Source organism: Emydura macquarii, unplaced genomic scaffold (genome assembly GCF_026122565.2).
Source record: "Emydura macquarii macquarii isolate MOO-44397 ecotype Brisbane River unplaced genomic scaffold, CSIRO-AGI_Emac_v2 contig_366, whole genome shotgun sequence".
Classification (NCBI taxonomy): Eukaryota; Metazoa; Chordata; order Testudines; family Chelidae; genus Emydura; species Emydura macquarii.
In genome coordinates this window covers 1,569,552-1,590,203 of record NW_027130503.1, presented here as the reverse complement: position 1 = coordinate 1,590,203, position 20,652 = coordinate 1,569,552, and the positions used below count along the sequence as shown (strand labels likewise).

Sequence of the window (20,652 nt, the reverse complement as noted above, 5' to 3'; positions counted from 1 at the left end):
TATTTTGGCAGTTTTACAACCTTGCAGAATCAGCACTTTCCTATACCAGTCTCAGTTAACTTGAGTGACCCCTTATACTTCTGTTCACTCGGCTTTTTCCATTTAGGCCTTAGCCTGTTTTACAGGCCTTAAGCTTCTTACTACACAGGCCATCGACATTATCCGCACCAAACTCAGCAGCCAGAGTTAGACCAAAGTATCACAGCCCTTCGGAGAACGAGCCAGTGCATGTCACAAGCAGAGAACAGGAGGGACTGAGGGAAGCCCCTGCAGTGGTCACAGCAGGGGTCACAAGCTCTCGGAGCAGGGAGGCTGCTTTCTGAGACCAGCCCTGTCCATCTTTTTAGGATGTGAAATGCCTAAAATGGGGCCAGCACAAAGGGACTGGCCTGTAGCGTGCTGGAGAAGGTGTGATAGGAAACCGAGGGCGGTGGCGATAAGGCAACCGAATAGTGTGTGTGATGGAAATGAGATGGTGGCTCTGGGTCTCTGCTGGGGCAGAATCTACATCCAGAAAGAAGGGAATTTCCTGGTAATTTTTCTTTGTTTTCCCAGATCGACGCCAAGAAGGAACAGCTGTCTGAGGCACAGGTCGAGTTGAAGAGAGCCAAGGCTGACCTCAAAGCCAAAAAAGATGTGAAGTCTAAAGCGTGAGGGTCTCTTTGATCTCTGTCTCGTTAGCAGAGGGAAACGGGTGGGACTGGGGCATGTCTATACTACAGAATTAAGTCGACTTACGTTAAGCCGACATGCAGCCACCGCGGTAATGAGTTTGGTTTTTAACGTCCACGCTATGTTCCTTCTGTCGGCGGCGGGCGTCCTCCCCAGGCAGACTCGCACCGATGTAACTGACACTGTGGGGCACTGGCAGCCGCAGCCTGCCGCCCGGGCTCTCCTTCCTTCCCTCTTCCCAATCCCCCCCCGGGCAGCGGGGCTCCGTCTGCCAGCCCTGGATGGCAAGAATCAGTGTGAGCAAGGCAGCGTCTACGTGTGTCTACACGGGCGCTGCATTGCTCTAACAACAGTGGCGTAAGCGCGACGCTTCACGTGGCAGTGGAGTGGACCGACATTTTAGTGTTGACGCTTACAGAGTTAAAGCGACGTCAGCTGCCTTATGTCTGCCTAACTCTGCAGTGTAGACCAGACCTGGGTGTACGGGATCTGGGGACTGGAGGAGGAGGGATCAGTCTTGGTGATTTTTCTTAACCTGGTTTTCAGTTTCTCCTGCCACTCCAAGCTTAGGAAAGCCCCACTGTGACACATCAATGTGGGAGTGACTGTGGATCATCGTGCTTTCCAGGATGTTCATTGCTAGCGCTGCCTGCTGCTTCAAAGTCAGGTTCTGGCTGGCTCCTGGGTCTTGGAGGTTGTGGGGTTTCTTTATGGGACATCATCCTGCAATAAAGGCAGATTTTAGACCCCGAGAGCTGCACACCTTTACTGCTGCTGCTGATAAAATACTGTCCAGCCAAGTGACACGCGCTTCAAGCTTCTCGTGGCTAGAGACGTGTGATCTGGCACAAAGTTGGCCTGAATAGGGGTGAGGAGAAGAACCACCGGCGTTCAGAGAAGACACCTTCACCATCCAGTAATGGTTCCAGAGCCCTTAAACGCATCACCTCCCAGAGATGAATTTCCCTAGGCATTGGTTTTCATGGTGCCCCTACCATCCCTTACAAAAATCCAGCTGTTATCTTCTATTGAGCTCTATGTTTTGAGATCTACCTTAGTTAGCCGTAACCAAATCCTCCTCTTCACTGTCATAGTGCCATATCTAGGCTTCATGCCAGGGGGTCTCAATCTACTTCTCCCATGTTAATCTTCACCCCGGCTCCCATGTGGTTTACAGCCTTTTCTTGCAGGCTGTTGGAAGCTCTCCGTCAAACTGATCCCATGGAGCCATGACCTCGTACCTCCGTTAGCCCATGCTTTGATAGTTGAAAGAAGTGGCAGCCTTTCCACTGACTTTAATGGATCAGAGGCTTAGGTCTTAGTGACTGTTAAACAAAACCTCTGGGTCTCGATCCTCGTGGCCATGGCAAACCGTGGGTCCTGGCTCTTTTTCCTGTCTTGGCCAGAGCAGCAGGCTTCATCCTTATTGTTAAAGCTAGGTTTCTGGCGTATCCGCCTGCCAATGGTGCGTATAGAACCACCAGAGCGCCAGGGACTGTGCTGCGGCGTGTCACTCTGTTATTTCAGCCCTGCTTTGTTTCCCTTTTTAACGTCCCGGCTGAATTGTCCCTGCTCTTCCGCCAGGGCTGTGGAGAAGAAAAAGAAGCTGCTGGAGAAGATAGAAGAACAGCTGCTGAAGCTGAACGTCCAAGCCACGGACAAAGAGGAGAACAAGCAGATTGCTCTGGGCACGTCCAAGCTGAACTACCTGGATCCCAGGATCAGTGTGGCCTGGTAGGTGGCTGGCGCTTTTCAGAGCTGTTCCTTTACCCTTATGCGTTCCTGTCCCGTAAGGACAGAGCATGACAGCCAAGCACTGCCCGTGCAGAATGAAACATGCACCAGCCCCTCCAAACTGGGGGAAAGGGTTTTGCAGACACAACCAGACTCAGCAGGACCTAGGCTGCTGGGAGAGGGGCTGAGTTGCAAAGGTGAGCATCCCACACAGGGAATGTTTTGCCAGCAGCTCTTCTTGTTTATTATACGGGAGCTTCCGCCCAGACAGACCCTGGTCTCCCCAGCTGGGGCAGGATGGCCCAGGACGCAAAGGTGATCTCTCGGGGAACAGGATCCCAAACCGGTCTCCAAGGGCTTGTCTGTACGGCGAGCTGGCCTGTGGCAAGCTGGGGTGTGAATCTCCGGCGCACTGCGCCATGATGGCCCATATGGACCCCGCTACGGTGCGCTCGACGTTGTGTAGTGTGGGACCTGGGTCACTACGGAATAGTCAGTGTGCAGCGGCCTGCCCAAAGTTAAAACCAGCATCTTGAATTGCATCCCCTGGAATCTAGTGCAGATCCCAGAGCACATGGTGACTTGTCTGGTTAGTGGGAAACTCTGCTTCCATTGTCTTTCTAGCGCCAGTGTATCTGAGCACTTCCCAATCATTAATGGATTTATTCCTCATAGCGCCTTGAGAGGGAAGGAAGGAGCATCCTCCTTCTCCAGATGGGGAACATAATCACCGGTTAGATGGTGATGTGCCCGCGGTCAGACAGGGAATCCAGCTAAACTGGGAATTGAACCCGTATCTTTTGAGTCCCAGGCCAGTGTCTCATAGACTTTAAGGTCAGAAGGGACCATCATGCTCATCTAGTCTGACCTCCTGCACATTGCAGGCCGCAGAACCTCACCCCACACTCCTGTAATAGTCCCTGACCTGTGACTGAGTTACTGAAGTCCTCAAATCAGGTTTAAAGTCTTTAAGTTACAGAGTCTCCACCATTTACACTAGTTTAAACCTGCGAGTGACCCGTAACCCATGCTGCATAGGAAGATGAAAACCTCCCAGGTTTTCTGCCAATGACCTGGGAGGAAATTCCTTCCTGACCCCAAATGTGGGGATCAGTTAGACGCTGAGCATGTGGGCAAGATCCACCAGCCAGGCAGCTGGGAAAGAATTCTCTGTGGTAACTCAGAGCCCTCCCCATCTAGTGTCCCATCACCAGCCGTTGGGGATATTTGCTGCTAGCAATCGCAGATCAGCTACATGCCTTTGTGGGCCGTATCATCAGACCATCCCCTCCATAAACATATCAAGCCCATCCAATCCACCAGGCCACCCTTCTTCCCTCCATTACAGTGTGTAACAGCAAACAGCACTCTGTATAGCACTGTGAATGAGGAAGTGATGCTTGTCACTGATAAACCTGCAGTTCCACATCTCGGTTATCACAAAGCATTTATAGAATCAGAGAAGATAAGAGTTGGCAGGGACCCCAGGAGGTCATCTAGTGTCCAACCCCCTGCTCAAAGCAGGACTAACCTCAGCTAAATCATCCCTGCCAGGGTTTGTCAAGCTGCAGCTTAAAAACCTCCAAGGATGGAGATTCCACCACCTCCCTAGGTAACCCATTCCAGTGCTTCACCACCCTCCTAGTGAAAAACGTTTTCCTAATATCCAACCTAGACCTCCCCACCTGCAACTTGAGACCATTGCTTCTAGTTCTGTCATCTACCACCACTGAGAACAGCCTAGCTTCATCCACCCTGGAACCCCCCTTCAGGTAGTTAAAGGCTGCTATCAAATCCCCCCTCACTCTTCTCTTTTGCAGACTAAACAAGCCCAGTTCCCTCAGCCTCTCCTCATAAGTCATGTGCTCCAGTCCCCCAATCATTTTTGTTGCCCTCTGCTGGACTCTCTCCAGCTTGTCCACATCCTTCCTGTAGTGGGGGGCCCAAAACTGGACACAATACTCCAAATGCAGCCTCACCACTGCCAAATAGAGAGGAATAATCACTTCCCTCGATCTGCTGGCAATGCTCCTACAAATGCAGCTAATATGCTATTAGCCTTCTTGGAAACCAGGGCACACTGCTGACTCATATCCAGCTTTTTATCCACTGTTACCCCCAGGTCCTTTTCTGCAGAACTGCTGCCTAGCTCATTGGTCCCCAGTCTGCAGCTGTGCATGGGATTCTTCCGTCTGAAGTGCAGGACTCTGCACTTGTCCTTGTTGAACCTCATTAGATTTCTTTTGGCCCAATCCTCCAATTTGCCTAGGTCACTCTGTATTCTACCCCTGCCCTCCAGCGTATCTACCACTCCCCCTAGCTTAGTATCATCTGCAGACTTGCTGAGGGTGCAATCCACCCCATCCGCCAGATCAGTAATGAAGATGTTGAACAAAACCGGCCCCAGGACCAGCCCCTTTATGTAAGTTTACAGAAAACCCACAGACTCGTAAACCATTGGAAAATGCCCCATAGGTCAGAATCCTGCCCTGGCAGGCAGTTGAACCGACTGAACTAATCACCTTCTTTAGCCTTCTGCTAAATTCAGCATCTGCACTCTGCTTGCCCGCAGGTGTAAGAAGTTTGGAGTGCCTATCGAGAAGATTTACAATAAGACCCAGAGAGAGAAGTTTGCCTGGGCAATTGACATGGCTGACGAAGACTTTGAGTTCTGAGAATGTGACTTTCTACTGATCAACGGACGCCCGGGTTACCTCTTGCTCTTTTGGTAGCTTTGGAAGATTTTATGTGTTGGGGAAAATGTGTAATGGAAGAATTTGATACATGTTACGTCATGTCTTTTCTTTTTTTTTTTTTTTTTTTTGGTATAGAAAGATGAACACCCTGAGTTTAAATCTGAAACACACAGACCACAGTCCTGACCATAATGGCCTTAAACATGAACTTTCAATTCCTTCTCTCTAATTATAGCTGTCAAGTGCTTCATGTCTTTCCCCCCACCACCTTGTTGTTCTGAGAGGATGACGGTTAGGTACGAGTCTTGTTTGTGCAGTATAAAACTCGATTAGATTATCTAGTCCCATCTCCATTCTCTGTATCAGGGTATCTGTGACCTTAGACTCTGCCTGAGAATTAGCTTGATAGGAAACACTAAGGAGTGATGCTGCAGGAAACAAGCAGCTGGAAACACTGAAACATGCAGCTGTAACATGACTGGAGGGGTATAGCAGGAGTCCTCAGTATGCTGAGAAGGGATAGTCTCTAAACATGTCTGAGCAGGAGTCAGAATTACAGGATATTTTGTTTGCTATAATCTGTGGAAGGGGAAACGGGTTCAGAGGCGCACACATAATCACAGTGATCTATAGGAACCATTTGGTTTATGGAGGAAGCAAATGATTGAAAAGGGCACCCAGCAGTTAGGGTTGTTTATACAATAGATGGTAGAAACCCAAAGTGAAAATCATGTTGATCTGAGCAAAGCGTGCTTGAATGCAACTGCTCTGTATAACCTTGGTCTGGGAGAACCGTTCTCTGTGGCTCTGATCCGAAGCCCTCTGAGGTCAAGAGATGTTCTTCCATTGACTTCAGTGGACTTTTGATCAAGCCCCTCAGGTATCTTTAGACCCAGTATCAGTCAAAGCAAATCACTGCATCCATTTGTTTTCATATGGTGGAAAGGTTCCAGGGCCATGGCCGGGGGTGGAAATGTTAGGTAGGTTCGTTGCTAAAGGTAACGGTTTTGCTGTAGAAGCGACAGTGTGTGGCATGCAATTTCACGGATCGAGACCATATTTCTCACTGATCTGGTTACCTAGGGAAGCATGCTGCACTCAGCACAGACCAGCCAGGGATATACTGTAGGTAAAGTACAGTAAAATGAAGATATTTGCCATATATCTTTTAATCACTTGTTTTGATACACACACCAAGAAACCCTTTGCACTTCGTATCTTGCAAGGAATAAGCCTAAAAATACTTTTGTCAATAAATCTTTATATGCACACCAAGGGTTATATTGGCTCCAAGATTGACCCTTCTATTATTCAGTGGATAAAGTTCGTGTCACCATGGTGAGGAGACATTCCTGAAGAGTGGTCATTTGCTGTGTGCTGATTCTCAGATGGTTGCTCATGTGTTAATTTATTTAAGTTCTCGTTTCTGTTTGAAGTTAGGTGCTTGAAACATTTCATTAAAATCTGAAATATTTTGGGTACCTTGGTCCTCTCTTCTTGGTTATCCGGATAATACAGTCCCAGAACCCAACCCTACCCTACCTCCCCTACCTCGGGAGAAACCTGCACAGGTCTCGGGTGGTGATGAAGGGTCTGCCTGCAAAACTGAGGCCCATACAAGTTTTTGTGAGGATGCATTTGAAAATAGGGCTCTAAAACGTTAACTTCAAGCGAGGGAGCTGAACAGCGGTGAAAGCAGGAGAGATGACGTGTGTGCAATTGATCACCATTGATTAGGAAGCAGGGACTCTGGGTTTCTAATCTGATAGCTGGATGGGTCCCAAAGTGATTTGTCTAGTTCGTGTCTGGTGGATACATGTATCGTAGTAATATAAATTAGCTCATCTAACATACTCATCAATAACATAAACTTTCCTTTGGCCCCTAAAGGGATTCTCAACCCTAAGGATCCCCCCTTTAAACCATCTTCCCAGATTAGGATGCCTGCATTGAACATATTCAGTGCCCATCTGTGTTGTAACTCAAGGGTGTCTAGAGGTGCATCCGTAACGTGCCAGAAGAGTATGCGTCTTGTCTCCTTCTAGTGGTAGGTCAACTGTAGGATAACAGCCTACTACTACTCCCAGCTAATGGAGATACTTGCTTTGCTCCAGTGATAAAGTTATGCATGGTGGTGCAGAAGATCTCCAGTTCTAAAGCTGCTGATGGCCCATGTGGGAAGTCTATACATTCCCGTCTCTGAATATTTGGTCTCCACAGTCGATCCAGCCCCTATCGACACAGGACCCAAGGCTCCCACACTTGTTAGAACAAGATTTTTTTTCTCTCTCCTCCATGCAAACGCATCATGATATCAAACATCTCTTTGGTGACACTGCTGGTAGGCACTCTGATACCATGGGGCAGAGGCCCCATTTAAGGCTTGTTTGCATAATTGATTGTTGTGGAAATGCTTATGATGTTGCAGTCAGAGGAGAGAGGAATCAGGAACGGGAATAGATGATTTCTGAAGAAACAAGTCTCTGCAAAAGTGAAATGAAGGAGCAGAACATTTGCTGGTCAGGAATAGTTCTGAATTTTTCACATGGGTGTCAGTGGATTTTTTTTAATAGGTAATTTTTTTCCCTGGGAAATTTAAGTTCATGCAACCCCATAAGAAAGGGCCAGTGATATAAAGCTTCCAGGCTGCAGTCACGGCCCCAGGCGCAGCAGCAATTGAGGCCTCTGCCTGGGCCCTTTCAACCCGACAGAAATAGGGGGTTTAGAAGATGAAATCAGCCCTCCAGCTTGTCCTCAGCCCCCCAGCAGGGGCCCCCAAGGGGTCGGGCGATCGGAGGAGGCAGTTTTAGTGGTGTGCCCAAGGGTGGTGCCCCTACTGCTCTCCTAGATCTGCCCCGCCCCTTCCTAGGCAGGTTAAGGCCCTTCTATCCCGAATGGGCAAAGATCACACCAGACCATTGGGTCCTTGGGATAGTCTCAGGGGCTGCGCCCTACAGTTTACATCTACCCCCCTCAACAACCCTCCCCCTTCGTCCCTCCTCAGGGACCCCTCTCAAGAGCAACTCCTCTTGCAGGAGGTGGACACCCTCCTCAACCTGGGAGCGGTGGTTATGGTCCCTCAAGGCAGAAAGGGGAAGGGGCTCTGCTCGAGGTACTTCCTCATCCCCAAGGCAAGGGGGGGGTCTGAGACCCACATTAGACCTGCGTCATCTAAACAACTACGTCAAACGACTCAGGTTCCGCATGGTCTCCCTAGCCTCCATTATCGCTTCCCTGGATCCAGGAGACTGGTACGCCGCCCTCGATCTTGAGGACGCATCCTTTCACGTGTTCATCCTCCCCAGCCACAGGCACTTCCTCCGTTTCACGGTGGCTGGCTCCCACGACCAATTTACAGCCCTGCCCTTTGGCCTGTCTTCGGCTCCCAGGGTGTTCACCAAATGCATGGCGGTAGTGGCTGCCCACCTGAGACGAAAGGGTGTGTAAATCTTCCTGTACCTGGACGATTGGCTGATCAGGGGCAGGTCCAGATCCCAAGTGCAGGAGATCATGACCCTCACTTGCTCCACGTGCAGCAGGCTGGGACTGTTCATAAACGAGCAGAAGTCCACATTAACCCCAGTGCAACGCATAGAATTCATCGGGGCCACCCTGGATGCCTCCCAGGCCAGAGCCTTCCTGCCTCAGCCATGTTTCAAGGCGATGGTCTCCATCATCTCCCAGCTGCACCCATGCCCCACGACAACAGCCAGGCATTGCCTACAGCTGTTAGGCCACATGGCAGCCTGCATGTACGTAGTGAGACTAGCTCGCCTGAGGCTCAGACCCCTTCAGGTGTGGTTGGCGTTGGTATATGGGCCGAGCAGACACCCCCTGGATCGTGTGGTCACAGTTCACGCGCCTGTCCTAGCCTCCCCAGACTGGTGGAGGTCTCCCAGGGCAGTGATGAAGGGCGTTCCATTCAGGGAACTGGTCCCGTCGGTCACCCTAATCTCCGACGCCTCGGATGTGGGATGGGGAGCCCATATCAGCGCCAACCTAGGCACTCAGGAGCTCTGGTGTGGGGAGGAGAGGTGCCTGCACATCAATGTGAAGGAGCTGAGGGCCATTCGCCTAGCGTGCAAGGTGTTCCTCCGATTCCTGACAGGCAGCGTGGTGCAGGTGCTGATGGACAACACCGCAGCCATGTTTTACATAAACAGGTAGGAAGAGGTGCGCTCCATGGCTCTCTGTGAGGAAGTTACCCGTCTGTGGGACTTTGCTGTGAGGCATGATTTCCACCTGACTGCCTCTCATCTCCCGGGAGTGAGGAATGACAAGGCGGATCGCCTCAGCAGGTCGTTTCTACCCCGCCACGACTGGTCGTTGCACCCGGAGGTGGCGGCTATGATCTTCCAGAAGTGGGGCGTTCCCCAACTGGACCTGTTCACGTCAGCCTGGAACACCAAGTGTCTGAGGTTCTGCTCGCTCCGGGGTCACGAGACTGGGTCGATATCTGACGCGTCCTTCATGGACTGGACGGGGACCTTCATGTACGCATTTCCGCCCATTCCGCTCCTGCCCAAGGTCCTGCTGAAAATAAAGAGGGACAGGGCGGAGGTTACACTCATCGCTCCGACCTGACCGAGACAGCGCTGGTTCAGCACGTTGCTGAACCTTTCGATCGCCCCGCCCCTGGGACTTCCGAGATGGCACAACCTTCTCTCCCAGGACCATGGGCGCCTGTTGCACCCGGACCTGGACTCCCTGCACCTCACAGTCTGGAGGCTCTGTGGCTGATGGAGGGAGAGAGAGCCTGCTTGGTGCAGGTCCAACAAGTCCTGCTGGGCAGCAGGAAACCTTCCACACAGGTCGTGTATCGGGCTAAGTGGAGGCGGTTTACCTGCTGGGAGGAGTCCTGGGGTAGCCCGCCCAGCCTCTCGCCTCTGCAGGTGATCCTGGAGTACCTGCTCCAGCTAAAGCTCCAGGGTCTGGCGCTGGCCTCATTGAAGGTTCACCTGGAGGCCATTTTGGCCTTCCATCAGCCGCTAGAGGGGAGATCCCTGTTCTCCCACCCCATGTCGGTCAGGTTCCTCAAGGGGGTGGAGAGGCTGTATCTGCAGGTCTGTGACCCGCTGCCTCCCTGGGATCTCAACCTCATACTCTCAAGACTCACAGAGCCCCCCTTTGAACCCATGGCTTCATGCCCTCTGCTCCAGCTGTCATGGAAGGTAGCCTTCCTGGGGGCCATTACCTCAGCCAGGAGGGTCTCCGAGATTGGGATCTTGACCTCGGAGCCCCCATACACAGTATTCTATAAGGACAAGGTGCAGTTGAGGCTGCATCCAGCCTTCCTGCCCAAGGTAATTTCCTAATTTTATTGTAATCAAGATCTTTTCCTTCCCATGTTTTTTCCCAAACCGCACGGTTCGGAGGAGGAGAGGAGATGGCATTCGCTGGACGTGAGACGAGCCCTGGCCTTCTACATCGAGCGTACAAAGCCGTTCCGGAAATCGACGCAGCTCCTTGTCTCAGTGGCTGACCAGATGAAAGGCTCACCTGTCTCCACCCAGCGCATCTCCTCGTGGGTTACATCCTGCATCCAGTTCTGCTACGAGCAGGCGAAGGTGCTGCTTCAGGGAACCATCACAGCACCTGCAACCAGAGCTCAAGCCTCATTACAGCCTTCCTGGAGAGAGAGCCCCTGCAGCACAGCTGCAGAGCCGCCACCTGGTCGTCGGTGCACACCTTCACGTCCCACTACGCCATCGTCCAGCAGGCGAGAGAGGACGCGGGATTCGGCAGAGCCGTGCTGAGGGCAGCTCACCGGTAACTCCGACCCACCTCCAAGGTATTGCTTGTTAGTCACCTAGAGTGGAATGGACGTGAGCAATCACAAGGTTACTCACCAGTAACTGCTGTTCTTCGAGATGTGCTGCTCATGTCCATTCCACACCCACGCTCCGTCCCCGCCACCGGAGTTGGCAGAAAGAAGGGACTGAGGGGCTGTAGGGCCGGCAGTGCCTCATATACCGTGGCATGTGCGTGGGGCTCCAAGGGGCGCCGGAGCCGGCCCTACAGGGTCTGCTAAGGGGAAAAAAATTCTGGGAACCGAGCACGGAGGCATGCTCACCTACAGTAGAATGGGTATGAGCAACATCTCGAAGAACAGCAGTTACTGGTAAGTAACCTGGTTTTTCAGTTATGCTGTAGTAAAATGTGTATATTACAAAAGATATTTTTTTGTTTTTCTTTTGCCCTCCCCTACCCCCCGCCACATTTTTTTTAAAAAACTTTTTAACCTGATTTCATCCTGCTTTGAATGTGTTCCAGCCCCCTAATCATTTTTGTTGCCCTCCGCTGGACTCTCTCCAATCTGTCCACATCCTTCCTGTAGTGGGGGGCCCAAAACTGGACACGATTCTGCAGATGTGGCCTCACCAGTGCCAAATAGAGGGGAATAATCACTTCCCTCCATCTGCTGGCAGTGCTCCTCCTAATGCAGCCCAATATGCCGTTAGCCTTCTTGGCAACCAGGGCACACTGCTGACTCATATCCAGCTTCTTGTCCCCTGTAACTCCCAGGTCCTTTTCTGCATAACCAGTGAGGTAATAAGATGTTGTTTGTTGCTGGCTTGCTGAATCTAATTTTTAGAAATAGCACCAGTTTCTGGGGATTTGCCTGCTCCATTCATTGCCGTTTTGCCCTAATTGAGCATTCTCAGAGTGGCTTCTCTAGAGGCCAACATCACAGTCTGTTGTTTTTTTTTAAAAGGAAGGCTCTAGCTCCTCTGATTGCAAAGATATCCTTCAGAATGGACCGTGAGCATCCCTGACGTAGCAATGTCTGTGCAGGCAGCCTGACAAAAAGCGAGGGGTGAGCTGCTTATGTCGTGAGACTTTCCGGGAGTACCCAGGGCACCTTGCTACCATCTGATCTTAGCTTTGTCTGTGATTGCTGGCGGTCAGCTCCCCAACACCCCTGGCCACCAATACGCAATCACTCCCCTCTCAGCCTCCGCAGGGGCCGCTGTCCCGCTGCAGGTTAGCGATAGGCACCCTCCCACCCATCGCCCTTTGAGCCACCGTCTGCAACGTGCAGCCCCTGAGATGCCGGACGTTCACAGGACTCCCAGATCCTCTGCTCTGAAAGGAGCAACGCATGCAACTGAACAGTGGCACGGTGAGGCACGGCTCCCCTGAACACGCAGCACTTGGGTTTGTGTATGGTAAAAGCCAGAAGGTGTTGATCTAACAAAGAAAGAGATTGGAGAAGAAGGAAGGGAGGTAAGTGTCTCCCACCGCCTGCCTGGTGGGATCTATCCAAAGGCTGCCTTTAACTACAAGGCTCTCTGAACATCATTTCCAGAATATGTACATAGCTCCTTACATATTATCCGCACACACATCTGACAATCATTATGATAACCATGGGATCCCTCTAACCCTTATGCCCTCTGTCAGTTGGCAGCGTGATGTCCTTTGGTCACATATGTCAATCACCTTTCTTGCATTTGTTGATTGGCAGGGAAGGAATTGACAAGGCTGACATTTAAACAGTTGTTGTTAGGCTTCAGAGTTAACACAGTGAGTGGCACCTCATTCTGGCATCACGAGTGACTGGAATTTAGGTTGTGAGTACAGAGTGAATGTACCATCAGTTATTTTCCAATCCAAAGGCTGTTAAAAATAGCTAGTGCTTGCTTCATCATTACAGGGTCATGGGAAATTCCTTGTAGTTAAGGGACAGGAGGCAGGTCTATCGAGACGCCTCGTTGCTCTTCCTAACAACTTTCTAAACAGAGAACAAGAGCTGGAGGGTGAGGTTTTGACTTTTGAAGTTGCTGAATGAAGCTGTCCACGTGGGAAAACAGCCACTGCTAATTTCTGTGTTTGTTCTCTATCTAGAAACTGCTCAGGGGCAGCTAAGAAGTGACTGCAGTAACAGTGGGCTGTAATATTTAGCCTGTAAGGCCTTCGTGGCAGGGGCAGTCTGAGTTCGTACAGCCCCTAGCACAGTGACTGGGCTGCTAGCTGTTACCACAATGTAAACAATAGGAGGCAAGTTGTTTTCATTTTGGAGTGCTGAAAAATCTCAGCCCTCTTGCCCTGGCTGTTCATATGCGAAGGATTGTCATGTACATGGTACATTCTCAGTGTGGAGTTCCCATAAAAACCTAACAAGCCACCACTAGCCTCCTCCAAACTCACCTCTGCAGCGATGCCCACAAAACCCCTCAAGAACAGCTGGGCAGTTGTGTGGTAGCTGCTCATCATAGCTAACCGGCTCATCTCCCTGTTATCTCGTCCTGCACCCCGTTTACGTCCACCTCATCTCATCACAGACTGGGAGACGCTTACCTCCCTGGCTAATCCTTGTGTATTGCGTGTCTTACACTGGAAATTGGTTTGAATGCTGAGTCAAATGCCAGTGAAGAGACTGTGGGGACTTCTGGCATGGAAACGAACAGGGAGAGATGAATAGTGAGGGCGGAGGGGGCGGTCCTGCTTACAGGTGAAGTACTAAGGACTGGTCTAATATACCTAGGGGTGCGGCAGGATGCCCTGGCTTCCTACATTTGGGGAGACAAGCTGCTGACAGTCTTGGCCTCATGAAAGGAGCTTTTTGGAACAGGGGCTGGTTTTTTTTACTACATGTGTGTACAGTGCCTAGCACAATGGGGCGTCAGTCCTTGACTGGCGCCTCTAGGCCATACTGTGATACAAATAATCAAGAGTTACATATGCCCTGTGCAATCCTTGCAGTGGGATTGGGGTGTGTTATTCCTTTAAGCAGTCCATGTGTTTTTCTTTTGGAAGGTGCTAACGTGTGAAGCCAGGTGGGCTGTGAACCTGGCATGTATGGACCCAAAATAATTCATCCCATTCCCCTGGCATTCTCAATCTAATGTTCAGAAACAGTTGTTTATATTAGCGGTCCTTACCTGGCTCTTATCTCTACAGTATTTGAGCACCTCATTGTCCTGAGTGTATTTATCCCCAGAATCCCCCTGTGAGGCAGGGCAAAGCTCTTAGCTTCATTGCAGAGATGGGAAACTGAGGCACAGAGAGGCTAAATGACTTGCCCAAGGGCACACAGGCAGCCTGCAGGGGGAGCAGGGACTTCTCCCAAGCCCAAGGCCTGTGTCCTAACCATTGATCATTCTAGGGTGACCAGATGTCCTGATATTGTAGGGACAGGCCTGATATTCGGGGCTTTGTGTTATACAGGTGCCTATTAACCCCCCACCCTCTGTCCTGATTTTTAACACTTACTATCTCATCACCCTAGATCATTCTCAAATTGTGGTCTGTGGTGCACTCGCTGGTACTGGATCCTCCCCCTTGTTTCACCTGCTAAAACACATCAATGGAAGCTAAAACCACCCGTAATACTTTCCTAATATCATCTTCCCACGTCAGCAATGGCTGTATTTGCCAGAGGGATATTAGCTGTGTGCAAACAAGAGAAGAGGGTCTTGTGGTTGAAGGACAAGCCCAGGCCTCAGGAGACTGGGAGTCAGTTCTTGGCTCTGCCACAGACTTGCGGCATGACCTTGGGTAAGTCATTTAACCTCTCTGTGCCGCCGTTTCTGCATCCGCAGCGTGTGACAAGTAAACCTGCCTGAGCTCAGAGGTGTGCTGTGCCGGTAAGTTCACGAGTGGAGGTGACGGGCTCTGATGCTGCAATAATGAGCCTCATAGAAAGGCCTATAATAAAAGGGGGGGGTGTCCCAGGCAATCTGTGTATTAAGATCACGGGATGGGAGAGACCTTGAGAGGTCACCTAGTCCAGCCCCCCACAGGACCAAGTAAAGATAGACCATCCCTGACAGGGGTTTGTCCAACCTGCTCTCCGAAACCTCCGGGGATTGGGATTCCCATTCTCCCTTGGAAGCCTATTGCAGAGTTTAAATCCCCTGAGAGTTAGTGTGTTCCTCATGTCTAAGAAGGGGCGAGGGGGGTCACAGCTTGGAAGAGTTCGAGCACCGAATGGTTATCGAGTGGATAACGCGATCAGCCACAATTTGGTGGGCTGCGTCTCTCGATCCCTAGCACAGAATGAGCCCAGGCCAAACCTCTCCAGTGAGTTATTTCAAGTGAACGTGTTTGAGAGCCCTGCCCAGCTCATTGCAAGGAAGGTGCGAGGTGCAGCGAAGACAGTCCCAGCCTGCAAGGTCTCTGGCTCAAAGGGTCACGTTTGCATTGCGAAATCAAGATAAATTCGGAGACGCAAGAAAGAGTCACCAGAACAACACCCCAGCGTGGGGCTCAACCCAGTTCTGGGAGCCCGGATGTAGACCCTGACGGTCCCAAGGGAATTTTCTCTCCTCTGCTGCCCCCACAGCCCAACCCTTCAGTTCCTGTGCAAAGCAATGTTGAAGTCTTGCTCTCAGGGTCTCTCTCAGTTGACACGTGTGATCGTTTGTTTTGCTTTGATAATATGGGCTCTGTAGCGATTTCTCCATGCTAGTGCTCTGACGCAATGCCAGAACATCTGCTCCTTGCTGTATTTGCCCGAGGGATATTAGCTGTGCAAACAGGAGAAGAGGATCTTGTGGTTAAAGGACAGGGTCAGGCCACAGGAGACCAGGATTCAGTTCTTGGGTCTGTCACAGACTTGCACCATGATCTTGGGTAAGTCCCTTAATACCTTCAGCGTGTAGGGCTGGGTGTATATTAATTGCAGTACATAGAAAACTGCCTACAAAAGGTGCTTAATTAGAGATCTGTCCCTCAGGGCTTACGTGATGTTTTACTTATTACCAGCTACGCCCACACGCTACCCCAGCAGGAGATTGTGCCATGTAACGACATGCATTTTCTTACCCACGGCACATGGTGGGACACATGTTACTCAAGCCTCCCTGCAAATATGCTGTGATTCTTGCTTTTAATAATAGGCTGGCTTCACCCTGATGCAGTCACAACTTCCACACAGGGACCCAGTGCTGTGGAAATGTCTCTCCAGAACCATCCAAATGACACTTCAGATTCTGGAGGGCTGCATCTTGCTCTTCCATGGTCAGCAAACATAGAATCATCCCAGCCAGGGCTGGATGGAACTGATTGACAGGACGCACGGGCAACTTGAGACCATTGCTGTTCTGTCATCTGCCACCACCGAGAACAGCCTGAGGTAGTTAAAGGCGCTCCATTCTTCCTGAAAAACAAGATCTGTGCTCCTACTCTTCCAACTCCAAGGTGAATTAGAATCTGCACGCACTGGTCGCCAGAAACGATCCTTCCCCAAGTCCAAGCACCTTCCCCTCCAAGGCTCTTCTCACCCGTAGTGAGGCTTGACTCGCTTATTTCTATCTCCCCCCTTTTTCGCCAAGAATGAAAAGGAGACACCAAGCGGTGAATGACTTTTCTAAGGTCACCCGTGGAGATCGCAAATACAGCCTAGATCCTGTGACTCCCACTCGGGTGCCAGCTGTGAAGCAATAGGCACTAGATCACCCTGGTTGTCTCAGTTACCACCTGACACAGCCATCTGGAGATGTCATGAGTGTCCCTGCCTGCCTGTATCAGCTGCTACAGTTACCCCATTGTCACCTAGCTGTGGATAGTTCAAAACAACTTGAGCACCTCACTGGTGGACGGTATCTTCTTGTTGCTCAGGCAGTTCACCTGACACTGGTATCATGACAGGCTCAGAGTCCTAGCTGTATTGGGCGGGGACCATCCACAGCTGTTATCACTTCACTGCTCAAGAAGAAACATCCACACCCTCGCGCTACGTGCATTGGACCTGATCTTACAGCTGCTTCCTCCTCCTCAGTTTTTTGCTCCGTCAGATGCCCGTGCATTGCTGTCTTGTCTTGCATGAGCTTTGTGAGACACCCCTGGGATGCCCCGGTCTGGTCCAGCACAAGTCAGCTGTGCATGCTGCACATGAAGGCTGCTGTTTGATTTGGACAATTGAGTCATCACCAGACCCTGTTTTGTGCCCCGGGTGGAACTCCGTTTTCCAGACCCCTCACTTGGAATCAGAGGCATAGGCAAGGATTCAGAGACAATCATCCTAAAGGTATAATTAAGGCGATGCTTTCTTAGAAGAGGCACCAGGTTTACAGTCAGTGACGTGACCTAATTGCCTCACCTCTCCGAGCTGCTCCCAGACAGTCAGCCCCCTAGACCGCACCGCCAATGCAAGCTGGGGACCAGGCTGTGAGTGAGAAGCAAGTACTTGATTCCCATAAGGATTCAGTGCCCAGTAAACCAGACCGCAGCTCTCTCACCCAGCCGCCACCTGAATCAGAAGGTGTTGTTATTTGTGACCCAGCCCAAGTCAGAAGCAGACCTTTAACATTGCTACCTGCATAGTCACAAGAGCTCCAGGCAGGTATATAAACTTCACCTGTGGTGCAGGCAGAGGAAAGCAAACCAAGATGAGGACTTGCCTGACTGTATTGCTGGCTGCTGTCCTGTGCGCTGAGCGAGGTGAGGTGTCCAGTGGTTCTCTTGGGCTGGATGGGCAGCACTACAGCATGCTCAGAAAGGATGGGGACGTGGGGAGGGAGCTGACCTCATTCTGCAATGATCTGCTTAGCTAGCGATGGGGTTTGGAGACTGGAATTTCTGTAGAGGACAGGACGGTCAGATCTCTTAAGCATCAGAATCCAGAAGGTGGGAATCCCAGAGTCCCCCTGCCCTGTGCCGTCTCTCGACTATAAGTGAAATAATTCTTTGTGGACTCTTTCTGTATAATTTACTTCGTCTGTTTCTTGCATTGTCACGGATCTATCCTAATCCCTTCAGCTTGGTTTTCAAACATCACTGTGTGCTTCACTTTTCCCGTCTGTAAATGGAGGTCAGTTACATTTCCCTGTCTCAATGGGGGGCCTTCTGCCTGAACTAGTTGAGGGTGCTTTATCTTGGAACCCCCTTGCTCAAATTACTTTTGATTTTACCCACAAATTCTACCCCAGGCTCTGACTTGACCTACCAATTTTCAGGCCAATCTGATTTTCCTTGGGGAAGTGGAGAGAGGGTGCAAAATTCAGCCCTAAAACAGAAACGGCAAGCTTCTCTCTGGAGAGCCGATTGCCCTATTACTGTTTGCAGCGTTGCTGTAAATGTGCAGAGTATTATTAAAGCCAATCCCATGCGTATAGCATTGCACAAGTATCCTAGCGCATTAGTTGTGGGTCGGTTTCCCTGCTAGGAAGCATTAGCGTTGATCACCATTGCATGTAAGACAGCAGAGTAGATGGATCTGGCATAGCAAACCCCTATGTCAGAACATGTCCGTGGTCTGTGTTGTGTCTCCTTTCCTTAGCTCGTTCGCTCAAGTGCTACACGTGCACCACGCAACCCAGCAACGACCAGTGCATGATACCCACCGACTGCGCAGACGCTGACAAATACTGTGCAACAGTAATCGAGATGAAAAAAGATAGTAAGTTTCAGCGTTCGTGATTAGCCGAGAGAGTTTGCTACTGGTCTGTGCACAGCACTGAGAACAGAGAACGCCTGCTGGCTGATGCCAGGTGCTGTATGACACTGACTCTTTCTCTGGCCTTGGGCAAATCATTTACACTCCCTGTGCCCCGCTTTCCCCAGCTTTGAAATGGAGGTCATAAAACTCACTTAGCCTACCTCACTGGGAAGTTGGGAGGCTTAATTAATGTTTGTTACCAGATATAGCCCGATAGAATTGCTAAGTATTCTCCTTTTTAATAACCAGGGTGCACATCCAGGCCCGCCAACAGCAATTCCGGATCCCAGTGCAGAACAACTTCCTGTCCTGTCCCCTTCCCTGCTCGGCTCCCTCGCCGCTGCATCCCTCCCCCCGTCCCACTCATCCCTGCTGCTCTCTGTTTACCACATCCCTTCTTACTCCCCCCCTTCCCGCTAGAAGAGTGAGAATGTACACACACGCACATTCACTCATCCCAAAGGGAACAAGTAAGAACTAGATGAAAGCTTGCTGTTGGAAAACCCTGAAAAAGTGCCATGCAACCATTGGGCTGGGGCGTTAGAAACACCTCGCCAGAGATAGTGATATAACTGCAGCCATAGATCCTATTGGTCTATAAATGCAGTATGCTAATCTAATCCAACCCCCCGCCTCTCAGACCAAACAGTCTGCATGGACAATAGATTGACACGGGTAGTGTGGGGCCCACCAGGAGTCAATGCACGGAAGTAACTGCGTTTGCAAAGCAGCAGAGCCAGTAAGTGGTTTTAGATCTGAATCAGAGAATCAGAGAAGAGGAGGGCTGGCCGGGACCTCGGGAGGTATCTAGTCCAACCCCCTGCTCAAAGCAGGACCAACCCCAACTAAATCATCCCAGCCAGGGCTTTGTCAAGCCGCAGCTTAAAAACCTCTAAGGATGGAGATTCCACCACCTCCCTAGGTAACCCATTCCAGTGCTTCACCACCCTCCTAGTGGTGACAGCAGGGGCGGAACAGACACCAGTGTTGTGTGCTTCTGGGGAGAGCTAAATAATCTCTTAGGTGCTTACTTGGCCCCCCCTTCCTGATGCATCTGCGCATCTCCCAGTCTTGAAAGCATTTATCCTGGCAGCACCCCTATGAGAGAAGGCAGTGCTCTTGTCCCCATTGTACAGAAGGGGAACCAAGGCCTAGATCCTCAAAGGTATTTAGGGCACTAGGCATCTAAATACCTTTGAGGAGCTGGGCCTAGGCAACTTGCCCAAGGTCCCATGGGAAGTCAGTGGCAGAGCAGGGAATAGACGCACCTGTCTCAAGCCTGAGACTAATGCCCCAACTACTCAGCTCTTCCCCAGGAATCTCCGTGCTGGAGCTCCTGCGCTGTACTAAGACCCCCCCACTCCCACTCCAAACACCACTTCCTGGTCCCTGCCAGGAAGTGGAGGACAAAGATCTCTGCGGGTTGGCCTTCACGCTGCATGCGGCGTCCCACCCGATTCAGCCAGGTGGTCACTCCCAGTGGGATGCCTGGAGGTAACTGAGATTTCTCAGCTCTGGCGTGCCCGCTTAGTGACACCACGAGGCTGGTCTCTCCTCCCGGCCAGGCTGAGCGCCCTTAGGGGAAGGCTGCAGTCCTCAGGGCCTCTTCGCTTTCTCTTTTGATTTAGGCTCTTCCGGCGTGATGCGCATCACCAAGCTGTGCCTGCCCATGTGCTCTGCGACCAGCCAGCAGGCAGGCCTGGGAAGCTCTGTTACCTCCTGTTGCCAGAGGGACTATTGCAACCGGAACAGGGCCGCCGGCGTGACGCTCAGCTACATGACACTGGGGGTTGGGGTTTTGGCCAGTTTCGTCTATCTCCTGGTCTGACCGGGGCTGGGATGTGTTGGGAAATCAGGGGTTTATCCTGACCAACCCGTGCGAGCCCTACAAGCATTTAGCTGGCTCAATCTTGTATGCAACGCCTTTGTCGCCCTGCCCACCGTGGGTTGGTTTCCCGGGTGCAGCTCTGCACATCCAGAATGTTCACGCCCATGCGTTTGGGGTGGGAAACACGGAGCTGCCGTCTCTGGAGAAACCTGGCAGGGATCTAGCTCTCTGGAGCAGGGACTCTGTTTTATTTCTCTCTCCGGTGCCTAGCACAGTTTGGCCCTGAGCCCTGAACGGGGCCCATAGGTGCTACCCGAATAATAAATCATAGCAACGCC

At 51.1% G+C, this 20,652-nt stretch overlaps 2 protein-coding genes across 2 annotated transcripts; both read left to right on the top strand.

Moving 5' to 3' along the window:
* Positions 1 to 501: 501 nt before the first annotated feature.
* LOC137141268 (DNA topoisomerase 1-like) lies at positions 502 to 6,581 on the top strand (the record flags this gene model as incomplete). The annotated part of the gene is made up of 3 exons (XM_067530100.1): positions 502 to 650; positions 2,257 to 2,406; positions 4,979 to 6,581. Coding segments are annotated over 3 exons (402 nt in total), but the record flags the coding sequence as incomplete, so codon positions are not given.
* An 8,012-nt stretch (positions 6,582 to 14,593) lies between these two features.
* On the top strand, positions 14,594 to 20,314 carry LOC137141260 (lymphocyte antigen 6E-like). The gene is made up of 3 exons (XM_067530088.1): positions 14,594 to 14,603; positions 18,328 to 18,447; positions 20,115 to 20,314. Exons 1-3 carry the CDS (start codon positions 14,594 to 14,596, stop codon positions 20,312 to 20,314), a joined length of 330 nt encoding a protein of 109 aa, XP_067386189.1.
* The last annotated feature ends 338 nt before the right edge of the window (positions 20,315 to 20,652 follow it).